Below are 18,858 nucleotides of genomic sequence, written 5' to 3'. Positions count from 1 at the left end.
AAACTCTCTTACTTGGAAAATCCTTCCCATCTGGATAGTAATATTCTGTGAATTCTATATAGATAGCTGACATTTCTTGTGGAAGATACAAAGATTTTTTGTTGCAGGAAATCATACTTTTAGGGGAAGAACGACATTGTTCTGCTGTAGAGACCTGAGAAAACAAGTTTGCTTAAATATCAAAAAAAAAAAAAAAAAAAAAATTTTTTTTTTCCCAAAGAATTTCTGCAACCTACATACCCATCACTTTTAAGCTCTTAAAATCACCTCCAGGCCAGCAAGAGGGCTCTGCGGGTAAACGTACTCGATGCCAAGCCTGAGCCCTGAAAGCCACATGGTGAATGAAGAGAACTGCAAGCTGTCCTCCAACCTCTACATATATGCTGAGCTGTGTGCAGGGCTGTGGGTGTCAGTGACACACTAAATATACAAATAAATGTGCAAAAATAATGTCCAAAATGAAATATCCATGAGCCATTCGGAAATCTCTATAACCATTCGGATCTTTATCAATTAAAAACTCAACTTTGTATACTATCTTCGGTAAACTTACTATTTTGAGTCTTTAAAATGACAGGGAAATAGTAGTAAGTGTCTGTTATTAGTCAATACAGATAAATAAGTTGCAGATTCTGGACACAGATCAGAATCAAGGTCAGAATGGTTTCTCAGTATGTTCTTTATAATGCTTCATAGATTCACTATTACTATGAGTTTTAGAGTTTGTGATACAGAAAAGAAAAGTTTGTAATACAGGTAGATGGTGGTGTTACTCACACATTGTGAATAGATTTAAGTCAACAAATAATAATTTTAAAATAAGTATAATGGAAAATTGTGTCAACTTTATAGAAATAATTGATGTAAAACACAGTATAATAGAAATAGTTCACTCAAGTCATTTGGTATCTTAATTATTTTCCAAGAGAACTATTATTTTTAAGGTCCTGGCTTTTGTGTGTGTGTGTGTGTGTGTGTGTGTGTGTGTGTGTGTGTGTGTGTGTGTGTGTGTATTTGTTTGTTTTGACTATGTTTACCAAATGGCTCATTTGTAATTACATCAAAGTAATGTCTCCACACGAGGCTGGGAAGGCTGGGGAGGCTGGGGAGGCTGGGGAGGCTGGGGAGGCTGGGGAGGCTGGGGAGGCTGGGGAGGCTGGGGAGGCTGGGGAGGCTGGGGAGGCTGAGGAGGCTGGGGAGGCTGGGGAGGCTGAGGAGGCTGGGGAGGCTGGGGAGGCTGAGGAGGCTGGGGAGGCTGGGGCTGTAATTCAGTCGGCAGAGCACCCACTTAGCATATACAACAGACCCGAGCTCAATCTGCAGCTGGTCACTGCACAGCCCAGGCCTGCAATCCCAGGACTTTGAAGGTGGAGTCAGGAGAAAAAGAAGTTCAAGGTCAACCTTAGCTACAAGGCTGGCACACCTGAAAGCCACTATTGAAAAAAAGAGTGCACTAGCTCTCAACCAGGGAAGTTTTATCAATTTATTTATGAAGGCTAAGTTAGTAGGGTTGGAAATTGCTTTAACTGTTTCATTTGTTCAATAAATGTTTATATCCCTTTTCTATTTCTATTATTATTATTATCAGTATTATTATCATTATCATCATCATCATTAAGTTGTGTGTGTGTGTGTGTGTGTGTGTGTGAACTGTACATGCCATGGTACACATGTGGCAGTTAGAGGACACTTTATGGAGTCAGTTCTCTCATTCTGACACGGCGTGGGTCCCATGGATCAAACCAAGGCTTGGAACAGATCCCTTTAGCTGCTAAGGCATCTTGTGAGCTCCACCTCTATCTATTTCTTACATGAAGCATTAGTAGAGTATATTTTCTTTTGACAATGTTTCTTGAAATAACCAAACTTTCTGGTTACTTGTACAAATAGATTTAAGGCAATTTACATTGTATAATTTAAAACCCTTCTGCACATTAAAGAAACAAACCCTTCTCAATATTGTCAACCTAATAAACAAAAGCATATTTTCTTGTTATTGCAATGATGATGAAAATATCACTACTTTCTGTCACTTTTTACTTTTGTGGTTTTTAAAATGTTTCTGAATACAGAGTTTCTTCATCACACTATGAACAATTTGGTTTTATTTCAATGTTAAAATTTAAAGTCTACTTTAAAGCTAGGCATGTGGTGCATGCCTTTAACCCTAGGACACTGGAGGTAGAAGCAGAAGTAAACACAGCTCAAGGCCAGCCTCAGCTACATAGGGCACTCAAGACTAGCCTATGCTACATGAGAGTCTGTCACAAAGAAAAATAAAGCAACCAGCAAGTAAATGAGCTGCATTATATAAACAATTTGTAAAGAAAGCTATTGCGCAATAAGAAAATAATCAGGGCTTTACATATACTTAAATGAAACTTTTCAGCAAAACTTACCACAATAAACAATAACACTGTATAAATGATTATCTGAATCTAGATGTTTTTATTTTTAAAGCAATATAATGTTTTGGCCCTGAAGATGGAGATATTGGGCTATGTGGTGGATCAGTGATGACTGATCACAGAATGATGAGTAAACAGGACACGTGAGGCAGAGCTCCTCACAGAGAAGTCCGTCCACAGCACTTAATCTACGACGGTTGAGCACAGCAAGAAAAGTGTCTCAGCTTCTTCCACACACACCACTGTGCTCTAAGAAACTTGGTCTCCCAGTGCTCTGGGCTTTGCTCCTGCTCCCTAGAGCTAATCAGAACCCATAATTTCCTATTCACAACACCAACTGATAGTTATAAAAACTAGAAGACTGTGGGTTGGGCTGGCGACACTGGATAATTCTCTTAGTAGTTAGAGGTCAGGGAAAACACTGGGTCATCTCCCACCAGTCTACTCCAGGATGGTTCAACCACAAAGCAATACTCCAAGTCGACAGCATGCACCTGCACCTGGTGCTAGGGAGGAAGCCAGGGCCTTCCGAATGCTAAGGAAGCTGTCTGCCGCTGAGCTACGTTGACGGTCTGAATGTACCCTGTGCATTGTTTCAATGGCAGGTTCTAGTTTCTATCATTTTCCTATATAGCCAAATGAATATGAGATTTCAGTGAGACCTGAGGCTTTCAAGCGCAGCACTAGGCTGCGTGTAATTTAGGTAACCCCAAGACTGTAACTGGTGAAGAACCCTCAGCAATGATGACAGCCTCAGCACCACTCCCTTGACTTCATCTTGTGTCAGTCAAGATAACAAAAATCAACGAACTGATATTTTCTAACCCATATAATTATATTTCATAAAATTAGTCTAGATCTTTAAAGATAGATGATGGTATTAGTTAGCTGGGTTGCTTATACAATGGGAGATTTACTACATACCTGATATATGTTGAAGTCAGCAAGTCTAACAACAACAGAGCTAGACATGAGCTTAGCTTTCGACGGCTGAGGTAATACTGAAGGTGTTTTAGGAGTCCCCTTCAGAGCGGAGTCTCTCTCTGTGAGAAGCAAAAGCTCCTTTTAGTTTGTCATGAAATCACTTTTCATAGGTAACCTGCTGTAGGGAAAGCTGCTAGAAGCTGATGAATGCCAAATTGCTCAAAGTAATGCACATGGATATAATGATCATTTTTAAAAACAAGAATCATATCTTTAATTATACTTAAGCCACTCTCTTAGAATGCTAAAGTGAAAAATTAACAAGCTACTTAAGAATATAAATATCATAAGTGACTATTGTTATTATTGGTTCTATCAATCTTAAAAGTAGAAGGCTGACTCAGCAGTTAAAGCCCATAGCTCTTTTACGGAGACCCAAGTTTGGTTCCCAGCACCCATGTTAGGCAGCTCACAACTGCCTGTAACTTCAATTCCAGGGGATCCCATGCCTTCTCTGACTCCAAGGCATTCCACTCATGTGCGTAAACCCATACATAAACATACACACATGCACATTATTAAAAATAAAATTATTCAAAAGTGTTTCAGCCTATATAACTGTTAAAAATTTAAAATAATGCTTAGAAATATTTATAAAAATATATTCTCATGCCCTCTTCCCTCCCACCGTTTGAATATTGGGGCATGTCATAGGTTAAATACCTGTTTGTGTGTGCTGGGGAGAGGCATGTGTCGGGGATTTAGGAGAACCTAAATTATGGTCCTTCATAGCCTGCTTAAGCATTTCAACGTTGCATTCAAATTCATGTAAGAGCTCATTAGCCCATCCGGTTTTTGTTTTAGTTGCATCACTAAAATACATCCAGTGACTGCAACTATCTCCTGCAAGACAAATATGAGGAACTTTACTGCATGCATGATTTTTACTCTGTTACAGAAATGCTTTTCACAAAACAGCCATTTTTCTCGAGAGCCAGTTTTCTTTTCTTTTGAGACATGGTCTTGATTACAGGCTTAAGTCATATATATTATGTATATATGTATTTTTTACTTCTCTGACAAAAACAAGAGCAACACAAGAAAGGGTATCAAAAGCAAATAGTCCAGAGCCCACACTTGGTGAGACAATCAATGCTCAATTCAAAACTACAAAATCAAGCAATTTTCATTAAATGCTCAATTAACTGTCAATCATCTAACATAAACAATCTTAGAAAAATACCAGGAAAAAGAACCTTTCAAAGACTTATAAAGTGACGAGCTATAATCTAGTACATGAACTGATAAGCTGATGGCTGTCAAAGCATTTAAGGAAACAACAAAACTTCACAGTACAATTACCAATCATAAATAGTTAACACATTTTGAGAGGACAAAACAAAATCAAGGGTAGGCTTCTTTTTTAACAACTTAGAGAAGTTTTAGGTACATATAAAAGTTAAGAAAATAAAATCTGCTCTATGACTAGTCTAACCCTCTAAACTAAAAATAATCTCCATAGTTAGAAGGCTTTTCTCCTCCTTGGAGATAATGCTTCCTAGTGTGACCGAGGCGTCATAGCTATTATCCTCCTGCCTCATCACAATGCTGGAACTACAGGCCTGTGACAGCACAGCATCCGGCTGCCAGGTTCTGTAAACATTACCAATTAGGACAGGACTGGAAACACAGCCCTTCACAAGAAACCAAGACAAACAGCGGAGTTTCTAAATCTGTCCCTGCTGATACAAAAATGACAGGCAACTACAGGGAAAGCCTGAACACAACTTTGTCACTGCTTTTTAAAGTCCTATAATATTTCAGGATTTCTTTCTTTTTTTTTTTTTTAATTCTGTTTTATTTGTCAACTGGAAAACTAGACAATCCTCCAGTGCACCAAGGTATTAATAATCCTCTTCCTCAACATCACCAGCTCCAGAACCACCCTGGCCTTTCTTGGCATTCTTCCTCTTCACTCGGTCTGGATGGCCACCACCATAAGGAGAACAGAGGGAGAAGCCAATGTGCTTCTGGGAGTCCAGAGGAACAAAGAACGATGGGATGTGCACCACCTGCTTGTGGACCCTGATGTGACGTTGGCAGATGAGCACACGGGCATGGTGAATAGATTTGGCCAGGCCCACCTTAAAGACCTGAGTCTGCAGCTGTCTCTCCAAGAAATCCTCAATCTTCAGGCCCAGGATATACTCCAGCTTCATCTTGCCCTCATCCAGCACCCCAATACAAACAAGTCACCTTAGTAGAGTGTTGTCTTTAAACAGATACCAAGGATCCTTCTCATCCAGTGTCAACAGCTCCCGGACCACCTTACAGATCTTGGCCAGGGTAAATTTGACCCTCCACACCTCACATTTGTTCTGGAGTCCATAACTCTCCAATCAACTTTAGATTCTGATGGAGATACGATTTCTCAAAGGGTCTCCATGGGGTCACATAGGTTTTTGCAACAAACCCAGCTTCCAGTGATACAAATGCATGTTGCTGTATTCTAAATTTTTATAAGCTTTAAAAAATGTTTTTATGGTGAATGTGATAGCACACTCCTTTAATCCCAGCACTCAGGAGGCAGAGGCAGGTGGATCTCTGTGAGTTCAAGGACAGCCTTGTATACAGAACTAATTACAAGACAGCCATGACTACAGAGAAACCTTGTCTCAAAACAAAACAAAAATGTATTTATTATTTATTTAGATAATTTTAATTCTTTCTCCCCTTCAACTTGTGTGTGTTTGTGTGTGTGTGCATATGTGTGTATGTACATGTGTGTTTGAGTGTGTGTGTCTGTGTGTGTATATATCTGTGTATATGTGTGTGTGTGTGTGTGTGTGTGTGTGTGTGTGTGTGTGTGTCAAACCCATAGCCTCAAACATGTTATTCAAGTTCTCAACCATTTGGTAATACCTTAGTCCAAACTGGTCAGTTTCTAACAATTGCAGTCTCTAATAATCTATACTTCAATATATTTCTAAGGTAATTCTATACTCTAGATAAAATGCTGCCAAAAGAAAGATAATAACAATATCTGATCTCTTTTCTTCTTAATAAGTTAAAACATACATTTTAAAATGTTTTAAAAGTGAGATTTGCATATTTTAAATAAGTTATTATACACACCTGCTTTATGGTAAGGATAATAGTCTATGGTCAGCTGTGTGAAAGAGAGTTGCATAGCACCTCCACTAATACGTCTATTCGACTCTGGGAAGAGAAAAAGAATTGAGGGGGGGGAGAGAAACACTAAGCAAGTATTAGAAACACTGAATTTACCATTAAAAAAGCATCACGAAAATCAGAGTCCAAGTAGCAATGGGAAATATACACAGCCAATGTCATGTGTTAGCCCAGTTTCCATCCGTCAGTACACCATGGCAAAGCTCCACGGTCCTCATCCGGCCATCTGGAGCAGTCAGTGAGGCGGCTGGACGGGTAAGAACGCTCGCCATGCAGCCTGATGGCCGGAGCTCAACTCCCTGACCTCAGGGTGGAAAGACTCCCAGACGCTGTCCTCTGACCTCCAGGTGTTCAGAGCTGCTTCAGAACTCAAAATGTTTTCTGTTTTGGTTATCTGAAAGTGGTATGATATGTTCATGGCATATTGTGAGCGGATTCTGAGGTAGTGCTCTGTATGCTGCAGCTAAGCCTGCCGAACAGGTAAAATAAACGCGCTAATAGATATGTCTCAGTTAAGATTTACCACAGATGAGTTTTCTGCAAGCTGGTGAGTGTTTCAGAGTATTTAGAATTTCACTGCAGCAGAAGTAACTGCAGAACCTATGCAGTGTGGAGACATCAGCCAGTGGACTTTGAAGGGAGTAATTAATAGCAGGAGTGGAGGACCCTAGAAAGTACTGAGGAAAAAGTGCTTAGTGTTAACATCTTATTTTGTTACTATGCTTTAAAGTTTTCTCGTTTTCCCTTTTCACAGTACAGCAGAAAATAACAACTATAAACCAAACGACACAAAGTAGACAAAGAAAATGAACACAGATTCCTTTACAACCCCCACATCTTCTCTTGGCTCTCAGCCCCTGCCATGTTTTGACAGTACTGGGGACCAACTGAACCGAGGGCCTGTCATGTGCCATGCAAGTGCTCAATCTCTGGAGACACGTATCCCTAACTTAAGAAGTAATCATGAAAAGGGCAGTCTAACCGACTTACCCCACACTCACTTTGAGTTCACTCGGTAGCCCATGAAGGACTTGAATTTGGGATCCTCCTGCCTCAAGCTTCCAGCAGCTGTGACTGTAAGCCTGAGCCACTAGGCCAGGCCCTCTACCTTTTCCCTGTCAGCCCATTCCTCCTGCTTTATCTGATAACTAGACTAATTGCTACGTGTGTAGGCCTTAAGACTTCCTTAGCTTTAAAACCAGTAAAATCCAAAGGATGTTCTGACATAGGCCTGAAGAACCCAGGTCAAATACCTTAATTGTAAAGAGACCTCCAGCTTGGTTCTAAACCCTGAGTTTGTCCTGCCTACAGAACTCTCCCAGTCAGTGGGCCACTTACACTGTGGCAAACAAACAGAAACATCAAGCACTGCAAGTGTGGAACCTGGATTTTCTAAATGACCAAGAGCAGCTTTCTGCCTGCCCTGTTACTCATGTCTACTGAGAATAAAAGCAAGAGACACAGACAAAAGGAATCTGCTTCCTTATGAATGCTGGGAAGACAGGGCAGAGGACACAGTGTTAAAGACAAAGACATAGTTCTCTTTATGTGTATAAAGAACATGGATATAGAGCTGGAGAGATAGCTCAGAGGTTAAGAGCACCCACTGCTCTTCCAGGTGAGTTCAATTCCCAGTACCCACAAAGCAGCTCACAGCCATCTATAACTCTAGTTCCATGGGATCTGACACCCTCTTCTGGCTTCAGAGGGACCAAGCACATACCAGTGCACAGACACACTTGCAGGCAAAATACCAATAGAACTCAGGATCGCGATAGGTGGTTAATCACAATGCTCAAATACTCATGGACTATAGGATACCATTTATAGATAATTTCAGAAGACTATTCTAAGTTATTCAAAGATGCCATGTATTAGTCTTTGTTGTTGTTTTTAGACAGGATTTCATTATGTAGTTCTAGCAGGCTGGCCTGGAATTCAGACATCTGCTTTCCTCTGCCTCTTCAGTGCTGGAATTGACCACATTGGCCAATCTTAGTTTTTTAAACCTAATTTTACTGTTAGCATTGATAGCCAACAGTTAATTAACATTAAGTATTAGGGCTGGAGAGATGGCTCAGCAATTAAGAGCACTGATTGCTATTCCAAAGGTCCTGAGTTCAACTCCCAGTAACCACATGGTGGCTCACAAGCATCTGTAATGGGATCCGATGCTCTCTTTTGGTGTTCTGAAGATAGCGACAATGTATTCACATACATTAAATAATAAAATCTTAAAAAAAAAAAAAGATGAAGTATTAACTAGTAAAGCCAAATAAAATTTCATACCAATAAAATATTTTAAATAATGTTTCATATTCTGCAATATATACTCCATATAATAAACAACAGTTTTGTAGTCGATTTGTACAAAAGCCAAAATACTCTGGTTTAAGATTACCTTTTTCTTTTGCATGGATATCATCACAGATGTGTAGATCTAGATGGGAAATCACTAGATGATGGGAGGTTTCCTTCACATCAAAGTCATTGAAGAGTTTCACAATTGCATCGCTTAGGTCGGGAGCATTGGCAGCCTGTGGGGTCTTGACGTGCTGTGCAGATGAAGTGACTGCAGAGCTCTAAGAGTCCAAACCACATTATCACTGCACACTTGCATCCTTAAAGTACCGCGTACAAGCAAACCTGAATGTTTCCAGCAATAAACTCATGGAAAATGAGCACTATACAGTGCATTTTGTATAGTAGCTCAGTTGCCTTAAATTATATGAAAATATAATTTAGATTAAAAACTGGAGAGTTATACACAATTTGACTATAAGCCCAATAAATTTCAGTATACATCTGTACATATTTACATTCCTAGTGTGCTTTACCCGCACCTCTTCAGTCAAAGCTGCTTCCTCTTCTGTACAAGTTAGGTCTTATCTCTAACTTTTGGAAGACGTAGGTATTGCTTTCCAATCTGGCTTGATATTTCTTTCAAGCTATTTTCTAAAATCCACGCACACACTTCTTCTGGACTAGCCCTGTCCTCTTGTTCTAACGCACCCTAAAACAAAAGAATATGCCTTCTTCTCAGCACCTCATGGTACCCTATCCAAAACTGACCATAGAATCAGACACAAAACAGGCCTCAACTGATACAAGAAGACTGAAATAATCCCATGCATCCTATCAGATCACCACGGACTAAAGCTGGTCTTCAATAACAACAAAAACAACAGAAAGCCCACATACACATGGAAGCTGAACAACTCTTCTTCAGTAACTTGACCAGGCAAGAAATAAAGAAATTAAAGACTTTTTAGAATTTAACGAAAATGAAGGTACAACATACCCAAACTTATGGGCCACAATGAAAGCAATGCTAAGGGGAAAACTCATAGCTCTGAGTGCCTTCATAAAGAAATTGGAGACAGCATATACTAGCAGCTTAACAGCACATCTGGAAGCTCTACAACAAAAAGAAGCAAATAATCCCAAGAGGAACAGATGGCAGGAAATAATCAAATTGAAATCACCCAAGTAGAAACAAAGAGAACTATACAAAGAATCAACAAAACTAGGAGCTGGTTCTTGAGAAAAATCAAGAAAATAGATAAACCCTCAGCCAAACTAACTAGAGGACACAGAAACAGTACCCGAATTAACAAAATCAGAAATGAAAACAGAGACATAACAACAAAAACTGGGGAAATTAAAAAAAAAAAAAAATCAACAGATCCTACTACAAAAGCCTATACTCAAAAAAACTGGAAAATCTAGATGAAGTGGAATTTTCTAGACAGATTACCACATAGCAAAGTTAAATCAGAATTAGATAAACCATCTAAACAGTCCCATAACCCCTAAAGAAATAGAAGCAGTCATTAAAAGCCTCCTAACCAAAAACAGCCAGGGCCAGATGGTTTTAGTGAAGAATTCTGTCAGACCTTCAAAGAAAAGCAATACCAATACTTCTCAAACTATTCCACAAAATAGAAACAGAAGGAACACTACCCAATTCGTTCTATGAAGCCAGTTACACTAATACCTAAACCACACAAAGACCCAACAAAGAACTTCAGACCAATCTCCCTTATGAACATCAATGCAAATTACTCAATAAAATTCTTGCAAACCGAATCCAAGAACACATCAAAGATGATCATTCACCACGATCAAGTAGGCTTCATCCCAGGGATGCATGGATGGTTCACTATATAAAGAATTTGCCTTTAAAATGAAATTTGGTGCTTTTAACACGCTGGGATTCATACTGTGCTCAGCATAGTATATTACCTGCAATAACCCAATCCTTTTAGTTCCTCCTGAGATATGCTAGCTCCTCCTCCAAATGGATTCAAAACAAAGTAATGGAATTTGTCACTTTCAAGAGAATCATTCAATTTTGTCAGCAAGTAGCTCAAATTTCCTGCCTTGTTCCCAGAAATACTTGTTTTTCCAGGACAAGTCCATCACAGATTGAAGATTTGTAAGAGAGTGCCTTTTGTTTCTTAAGTAGGGTCATTGCGCTCATGGCACGGGAGAACTCATGTAACATCTAAAACAAGCATATTCTCAGGCAGTCAGGAGAAATAAAGAGCACATAAGGTGTGGAATTCAATTTCCTTAAAATGCAAGTTTTGGGAACAAAGCATGGGTTTGTGCGTGCTGCACCCGGGCCCAGGAGCCCCACTGCTCATCTCCCACAGGAAGGCTGCGACTAAAAATGACTCTATCACACCTGGCCTTAGGTGGGTGCTGGGGAATCCAAACTCGGATCCTAACAATGGCTCAGCAGGCACTTTTCCCAGGGAACCATCTCCCTAGCTTTGCTCCTCACTTTTTAGGACACAGTCTAATGACATTCCTTATAAAACATCTGCAGTCCTACTGCTTAGGTACAACTCTGCACTTCTTCCATGTCTCCATCTGGCCCTTGTTTGCTTCTCCCCTTGAGGCTTCTGTGGAACTGCGGGTCTGTCTTTATACTCTCCATCACTCCGAGGTTCTTGAAGGCAGGGTCCCACGGTAGGCAGACAGCAACACTACTCTGAACAGCACTGAAGGACTACAGTGATGCCACACCAAGCTCCAGCACCAATGAGCTAGGTTGCCAAGAGGGACCACAGCATTAAAAACAAAAAAACTCACAGAAGTGTGATTTTATATCTCATAAAAATTTTACAAGTTATGAAATTTTTTCTAGTTTTAATAAAAAAATCAAAGATACCACACACTGGAATTTTCCACATCCCTTCTACAAAAATGTTCATGTATTAGCAATCAGAATTTAAAACTGGGAAAATCTGAAAAATTTGTTTTCTTCAGGTAAACGGATGTTCCTTATTTCCTCCCCACCCACCACTGGCCATGAGAAAATCCTAACAGCTGGGCGGTGGTAGCGCATGCCTTTAATCCCAGCACTTGGGAGGCAGAGGCAGGCAAATTTCTGAGTTCGAGGTCAGCCTGGTCTACAGAGTGAGTTCCAGGACAGCCAGGGCTACACAGAGAAACCCTGTCTCGAAAAACCAAAAAGAGAGAGAGAGAGAGAGAGAGAGAGAGAGAGAGAGAGAGAGAGAATACTAACAGATGTTTTGCTTTCAATGTCAGTGTCTCCAGACAGCTAGCTACCTGTGCCGTCGGCCTTCAGTGCCTTCTCTTCTAATATGCGGGTTTGGTTTCTATTTTCATTGAGTTTTTTTTCTTTCTAAAAAGCATTATTGGGCTAGAGGATTGCCCAGTGCATAAAAACATTTACTATACAAGTATAAAGACTTGAGTTCAAGTCCCCAGCCCTCATGTAAACAGTGGGGCACTGCAACTCTAACTGTGAGAGGTGGCGCCAGGACGACTGGGGCTGCTTGCCATTCCAACAGAAGCTCAGGGACAGAGACTCTGTCCCGAGGAAACAGGTGCAGCGTGATGACGCAGTGACTCAACAGACTCCTATGTCCTCCATGCACGACACCATCAAATACGCTACGCTGTCGATGATTCTATCCGCCTTACAAAGAGCGCCAAGCAAAATAAGCACGAGACACACAGTAATGTCACATATAACATTATCCTGCATCAGATTCAGATAAAGGAGATACTTAATGTCAGTGTCACAATATCATAAAAGGGAAATAGCAGCTCACCAATCTAATTGGTTAAACTAGTTACGTAGTCTTTTATTCTGTGACTCTGTAGCATACCTGAGTAGGTTCAGGAGCCATGCTCTTCCTCTGTTCTGTTGATTTTTCTATTGCTTCACTAAGAGACTTTGCATATTGCACCATAGCCTTCAACTGGGAATCCGTTAAAACCCATAACAAATCATCCAGTATTAGAACTAACTTTGTTGCAATGACATTGCAGTCTTTTAACTGTAAGAAAAAGGATTTAGAAAATTAATCCAAGAATAGCACTTATAACACACTTACATTTTTTTAAAAGCATAAAGTTTTTAACTTTTTTTTTTAAGATTTATTTGTTTATATGAGCACACTGTAGCTGTCTTCAGACACACCAGAAGAGAGCATCAGATCCCATTACAGATGGTTGTGAGTCACCATGTGGTTGACTAGGAATTGAACTCAGGACCTCAGGAAGAGCAGTCAGTGCTCTTAACTGCTGAGCCATCTCTCCAGCAAGCATAAAGTTTTTTAGTTGAATTAAATGTGAATTTGGATATTGCCTTCATTTAATAAGTATTTAAGGCATCAAGCTGGCTCAGGAGGCAATCGTTGGGGTCCACATAGTGGAAGGAGAGGCCCAACACCCCCTCCACACACAGCATGGCATGGATATCACTTCCACAAGATAAACGATAAAACCAATATTTACTGAGTTCCTACATAATAGAATATTTCTCAAAGCTAGAAACCATGCTACAAGAAAGAGTGACAAGTTTCTTAAGTACAGACTACATAACATGTATGTAATTTCTATGTGCAATGTCACAGATCATAATCACTTCTGTTAACTGAGCTCATCCTACCTGAGAAGAAAGAGGAATTAACAACTTGTCGAACACCTAATGGTCATTTCGCCCACACCTCACATCTCAGGGAATCCCTCTCTGTTCAGTTCACAGAAACTCCCCTTCCATGGAGCCCACTGCGGTTACGTATGTTACTGTGCAGTGACACTGAGCGCAGCACACTGCAGAGGCTTTAAACAGGCCTGTTTCTTAAAGGATCTTCTCCTCCTTCAGTCTCACCACCAGCCCCAGTGGACTTTCACGCTCTGATCCTCTTACTGCTGCTTTCTTCAGTTATCTAAGTCACCAGCATCATCTTTTTCTGTTTGAGACAGGGCCTTTCTATGGAACTGGAACTGGAACCCTGCCTTCCAAGGGGTGGGCTAACAGTATGTGCCACCACATCTGCCCCTCCAGAAAAATCTTAAAAACCTACTGACGGCTAAAGTTTTAGCTATGGATAAAAAAGACCATTGTTGAGCAAAATTCAGGAAGAGAAATTTCTGCTTCCTCTTCCTCAACTTCTTTTTTTTCCCTAGCTGCATCTGAGGACTGAACTCGGGGTCTCATTGATGCTAAGTAAGCATTCTACCACAAGCAATACTCCCAGCCTGTGAAATGAAACTCTAACACAGGAAATATCCAGAAACAGGAATCTGAAAGAATCTATTCACCCACCTACCAGATGAAGAGTGCTGTAACTGTGCTAGTTCTCTACAAGCACAGGCGACTGGTGGCACTGAGTCCCCCTTCACCTGCCAACTCTGTCTGAACACTGCACACAGTGACAGTGTCAGAGCACCCCTGACTCTCCTGCTCACTCTCTCACAGCACAGTGACACAGTGACAGATACCCCTGACTCTCCTGCTCACTCTCTCACAGCACAGTGACACAGTGACAGACACCCCTGACTCTCCTGCTCACTCTCTCACAGCACACAGTGACACAGTGTCAGAACACCCCTGACTCTCCTGCTCACTCTCTCACAGCACAGTGACACAGTGACAGACACCCCTGACTCTCCTGCTTAGTCTCTCACAGCACAGTGACACAGAGACAGACACCCCTGACTCTCCTGCTCACTCTCTCACAGCACACAGTGACACAGTGTCAGAACACCCCTGACTCTCCTGACTCTCCTGCTCACTCTCTCACAGCACAGTGACACAGTGACAGACACCCCTGACTCTCCTGCTCACTCTCTCACAGCACACAGTGACACAGTGACAGACACCCCTGACTCTCCTGCTCACTCTCTCACAGCACACACACAGTGACAGACACCCCTGACTCTCCTGCTCACTCCCTCACAGCACACAGTGACACAGTGACAGACACCCCTGACTCTCCTGCTCACTCCCTCACAGCATACAGTGACACAGTGACAGACACCCCTGACTCTCCTGCTCACTCTCTCACAGCACACACACAGTGACAGACACCCCTGACTCTCCTGCTCACTCCCTCACAGCACACAGTGATACAGTGACAGACACCCCTGACTCTCCTGCTCACTCCCTCACAGCATACAGTGACACAGTGACAGACACCCCTGACTCTCCTGCTCACTCCCTCACACCACACAGTGACACAGTGACAGACACCCCTGACTCTCCTGCTCACTCTCTCACAGCACACAGTGACACAGTGACAGACACCCCTGACTCTCCTGCTCACGCTCAGCCATCACGGGAGCCAGAAGGCGGTCTTACTCACTCTTCTTTTAAGGGTGACTCGGATTTTTGACTGATTAGTTATTAACCGAACGGGAGCACACATAATTTCAAGATGTGAACTTTGGGTAGCATCTGCCTCAATTCGAATCATCTGCCAGTTTATTTCCTTAAATGTCAAAACCTAAGGAGAAAACAGAGATTAGCTATTTCTCATGCAAAATTAGAAAAGTGTACATTTATGAAAGCAAATAAAACATGCACATTCCCAACTAATTTTTGTGACATTCTAAAAATATTGATGCTACTTTTATATGCTTCTTCAAACTCAATAACATATGTTCAGAATTGTACTCATCTGTAAGACTTTTGGTAATTTCATTTAGAAAACAACATCAACAACAAGCAGCACTAGACTCGTCACCAAAACATGCTGGAATAAAATGCAAAGGAGCAAACGCTAACAGTGCTCACTGTGATTGGCTGACCTCAGCTTGACCCCTGGGACCCACATAAATATGAAAGAACTGACTCCACAAAGTTGTTCTCTGACCTCCACATGCATGCCATGGTAAACACACACACACCTGTACATGCACCAACACACAAGCAGATATGTACACAGAAACATATACATACACAGGTACATACATGTACACACATGCATGCACAGACACACACATGCAGATATAAATAAGTACACAGACACACAGAAACACATGCACATACACACATGTACACACGCAATGTTTTTAATTAAAATGTAGGACTCTACTTTCATAAGGTCAAAGATTTATGTAGTAAAACACTAAAATATCAACTTTTATAATTAAATAATTTAGGTTACTATAAAAGGATACTTACTTATAAGTCCAGAAGAAAATAACCAACTAGAACGTGATTCCTGGCAACCATAGATGTATCCGCTTAAGCGTATGTAAGTGTACTGTGTGTGCATGCACCTGTAGAAGCCAGCAAAGGGAGTCAGGTCACCCTAGCACTGGAGTTCCAGGTGCCTGTGAGTCTGTAGTGTACCTGGGAACCACACGCAGGCCTTCTCAATAGCACCACGTGCTCCAACTGCTGAGCCTCCTCCACGTGTTCTACTGAGCTTTTAAACTGATTGTGGGCATGCGGAGATATGTGTACATATGTGTGGGTACCCATGCCTCAGCAAGGAGTCAGCTCTCTCCTACCACCATGTTCCAGAGACGTATCAGGTCACTTGGCAGCAAGTGCCCTCACCCATTGAGCCATCTTCACAGGTCCCAGATGTAATTTTAAATGCCTCTGTTTATTTACACTGACTAAAATGGGTTTTAGTAAGAAACAAGTCTTTTACCTCTCCTCTCTGTGGATCCTGAATCCGAGTAAATCTCAGGTCTCCGTGTTCCCACTGTGCGTTGACACTGTAGATACGGAGCTGAGAAAGCTCAAACGAGGCATTGAAAGCTTTCGCTCCGATTCTGATGACGATAGAATTGACAGAAACAGTAATTCCCTCAACAACCTTTTCAGCAAAGCCATATTCGCTGAAAAACAAAGCAAAACAAAATACAATGCATGAAAGGAAGACAAAAGTCATTAAAAAGTGTCGGCTAATGATCGCATGCAAGTCCACATATGAAATGCTTAATATCCAACTCACATTTCCCAAAGTGAGAAACGCAACAGTCAGTCTCACTATACATTCCCCTTCTATGATCTTGCAAGTGTTCCTACCTCTTCTCCGGTTCTTTCAGACAAGCCAGTCTAAAAACGAACCATTCTATCAAATGCAAAATTTTAGTCCATACTATATATAAACTAAGTTTCTAGATAGAGGAGAAATTATAGAATGACCATGAAAGCCATTTCTCTGTCACTGTTCCATGTGGTCCAAAGCTAAGCTCAACGGCAATAAACACAGTTCTTTGAGGCATCTCAGCACACTTTACTTCTTCTCTCTGGTAACATTATACAAATTCGTGGGAAGTAATGACTAGTCTGAGTTGGTCCTCTCCTTCCACAGTGTGCACGCCTGTAGCCCTCACCTGCTGAGCCATCTTACCAGTCTTTTTTTTTTTTTAAGATTTATTTTTATCTTATATGCATGAGTATTTTGCCTTTGTGTATGTAAGTACCCAGAGGACAGAAGAAGATGCTGGATACTGCTACAACGGGAGTCTGAGAAGGCTGTAAACAGCCATGCAGGTGCTGGCAACCAAACCTGGGTCCTCTACAAGAGCACCAAGTGCTCCTAACTCCAGAGCCATCTCTCCAGCCTCTTAAACAAGGAATTCTTTAAAAATCTATTTCAAAGGCTGAAGAGATGACTCAGCTGTTAAGAGCACTGGCTACTCTTCCAGAGGTCCTGAGTTCAATTCCCAGCAATCACATGGTGGCTCACAACTGTAATGATGCCCTCTTCTGATGAGTCTGAAGACAGCTACAGTATACTCACATAAATAAAATAAATTTTTTTAAAATCTATTTCAACTTTTCAATAATGCTGGGGGCTTCCCAGGATCAAATTCCCTGGGAAGGCAGCAGAAGCATAAGCCAATGACTTCAGCAATTTAACTCCTGCTGAGAGCAGCAGGAGATTAAGAAAAAAAAGGCGAAGTTACCTGGGCCCTTTTCTTGTGGCTCCTCACTGGCCAGCAGGCCAGGTGAGAGGCTCAAAGTTCTCTAACTCTTCATGAGCCAGAGAGAAAAAAAAAAAGGAAGAAGAGCATGTGTACACACATACTCACACACACTTTGGCCAGGCCCGACCACCTGTGTCATCAATATTAACAAGTCCATACACACACACACACACACACACACACACACACAAACTTACACACATATGTATGTATACACATATAGACAGACAGACATATATACATATATGCATTTAGTGGATGGGGCAGAGCCCCAAAAACCACACTTTATTTCTTCTCTCTGGCAATTTATACCTTCTAGACAAAAGTTCTTATAACACCAACTCATAAATAAAATGTTACACAAAAGGAAAGTTACAGAAGGATGTCAATAGTAAATTCGAAGCAGTGTTTCATTCTATAAGCTCATTATAAGTTCAAAGCAACAGTTTCACATGGCCTGGCTTTACCATAGTATACATCTGTTGCTTCATCCTTGGACCTAACCTAAAAAGAATCTTTTTCCTTGATCACAAATGTGTCCCAAGCCTATTTCTCTTCTTAGTATAATTTATGAAAGCTCACTGTATTCCTAATTATGCAGCCGTTACTTACTATTCTATGAGGTGAGACATTCTAGTCCTGATTCTAACTCTATTACATTTCTCTAGCAAAACAACTAAAACCATCTCCTTAAACTTTCTTCTTAAAACTATTTGAATCAAATCATGAATGCAATAAAGTAATTGATTCATCGAGCATTAATTCATGAAAGCTCATCTTCATGTTGGTCAGCAAGAATTCTGCCCAACAGGGTGAGCCGATGCCCAAATATCATTAGGCTAGGGAATAATGGCAGAAAAGGCGTATCAGCAGTGAGAAGCAATCTGGGATGAAGTCTCTGAGGCTGTGCCTCTCCAGAGTGCACCCATCGCAGCCAAATGGAGATGGTGGGCCATCTCCAGGAAACTCACTTACTTGCCATAGCCTTCTCTAGATGGCTTCAGTCACCAGAAAGCTTTATAAAATAGTCCACATGACACTATCTTATTAGCATCTGATTTTATCAATCCAAATTTAACTTGTAGAATGTGACGTTTTTTGAAACTGACATTTTATA

The 18,858-nt window shown here is 41.1% G+C and overlaps 1 protein-coding gene and 1 pseudogene across 6 annotated transcripts in view; both read right to left on the bottom strand.

The window, feature by feature from the left end:
- The window catches only part of Bltp3b (bridge-like lipid transfer protein family member 3B), a 66,918-nt gene that overhangs the window by 18,170 nt on the left and 29,890 nt on the right, over positions 1–18,858 (bottom strand). For 3 of the 6 annotated variants that reach the window (XM_076919953.1, XM_076919956.1, XM_076919954.1), the window contains 8 exons: positions 16,454–16,643; positions 15,155–15,295; positions 12,671–12,841; positions 8,926–9,106; positions 6,468–6,551; positions 4,056–4,235; positions 3,333–3,451; positions 13–154 (listed from right to left, as the gene is read on the bottom strand). In XM_076919953.1, the coding sequence (XP_076776068.1) occupies positions 13–154; positions 3,333–3,451; positions 4,056–4,235; positions 6,468–6,551; positions 8,926–9,106; positions 12,671–12,841; positions 15,155–15,295; positions 16,454–16,643 (1,208 nt within the window). Of the gene's footprint in view, positions 1–12; positions 155–3,332; positions 3,452–4,055; positions 4,236–6,467; positions 6,591–8,925; positions 9,107–12,670; positions 12,842–15,154; positions 15,296–16,453; positions 16,644–18,858 lie in introns of all 6 variants that reach the window. The other 3 variants (XM_076919951.1, XM_076919952.1, XM_076919955.1) reach the window with 1 other exon arrangement.
- Positions 4,656–6,244, bottom strand: LOC143436460 (small ribosomal subunit protein uS4 pseudogene; annotated as a pseudogene).

Source organism: Arvicanthis niloticus, chromosome 22, assembly GCF_011762505.2.
Source record: "Arvicanthis niloticus isolate mArvNil1 chromosome 22, mArvNil1.pat.X, whole genome shotgun sequence".
Lineage (NCBI taxonomy): Eukaryota > Metazoa > Chordata > Mammalia > Rodentia > Muridae > Arvicanthis > Arvicanthis niloticus.
This window is presented reverse-complemented; position numbering and strand designations above follow the sequence as displayed.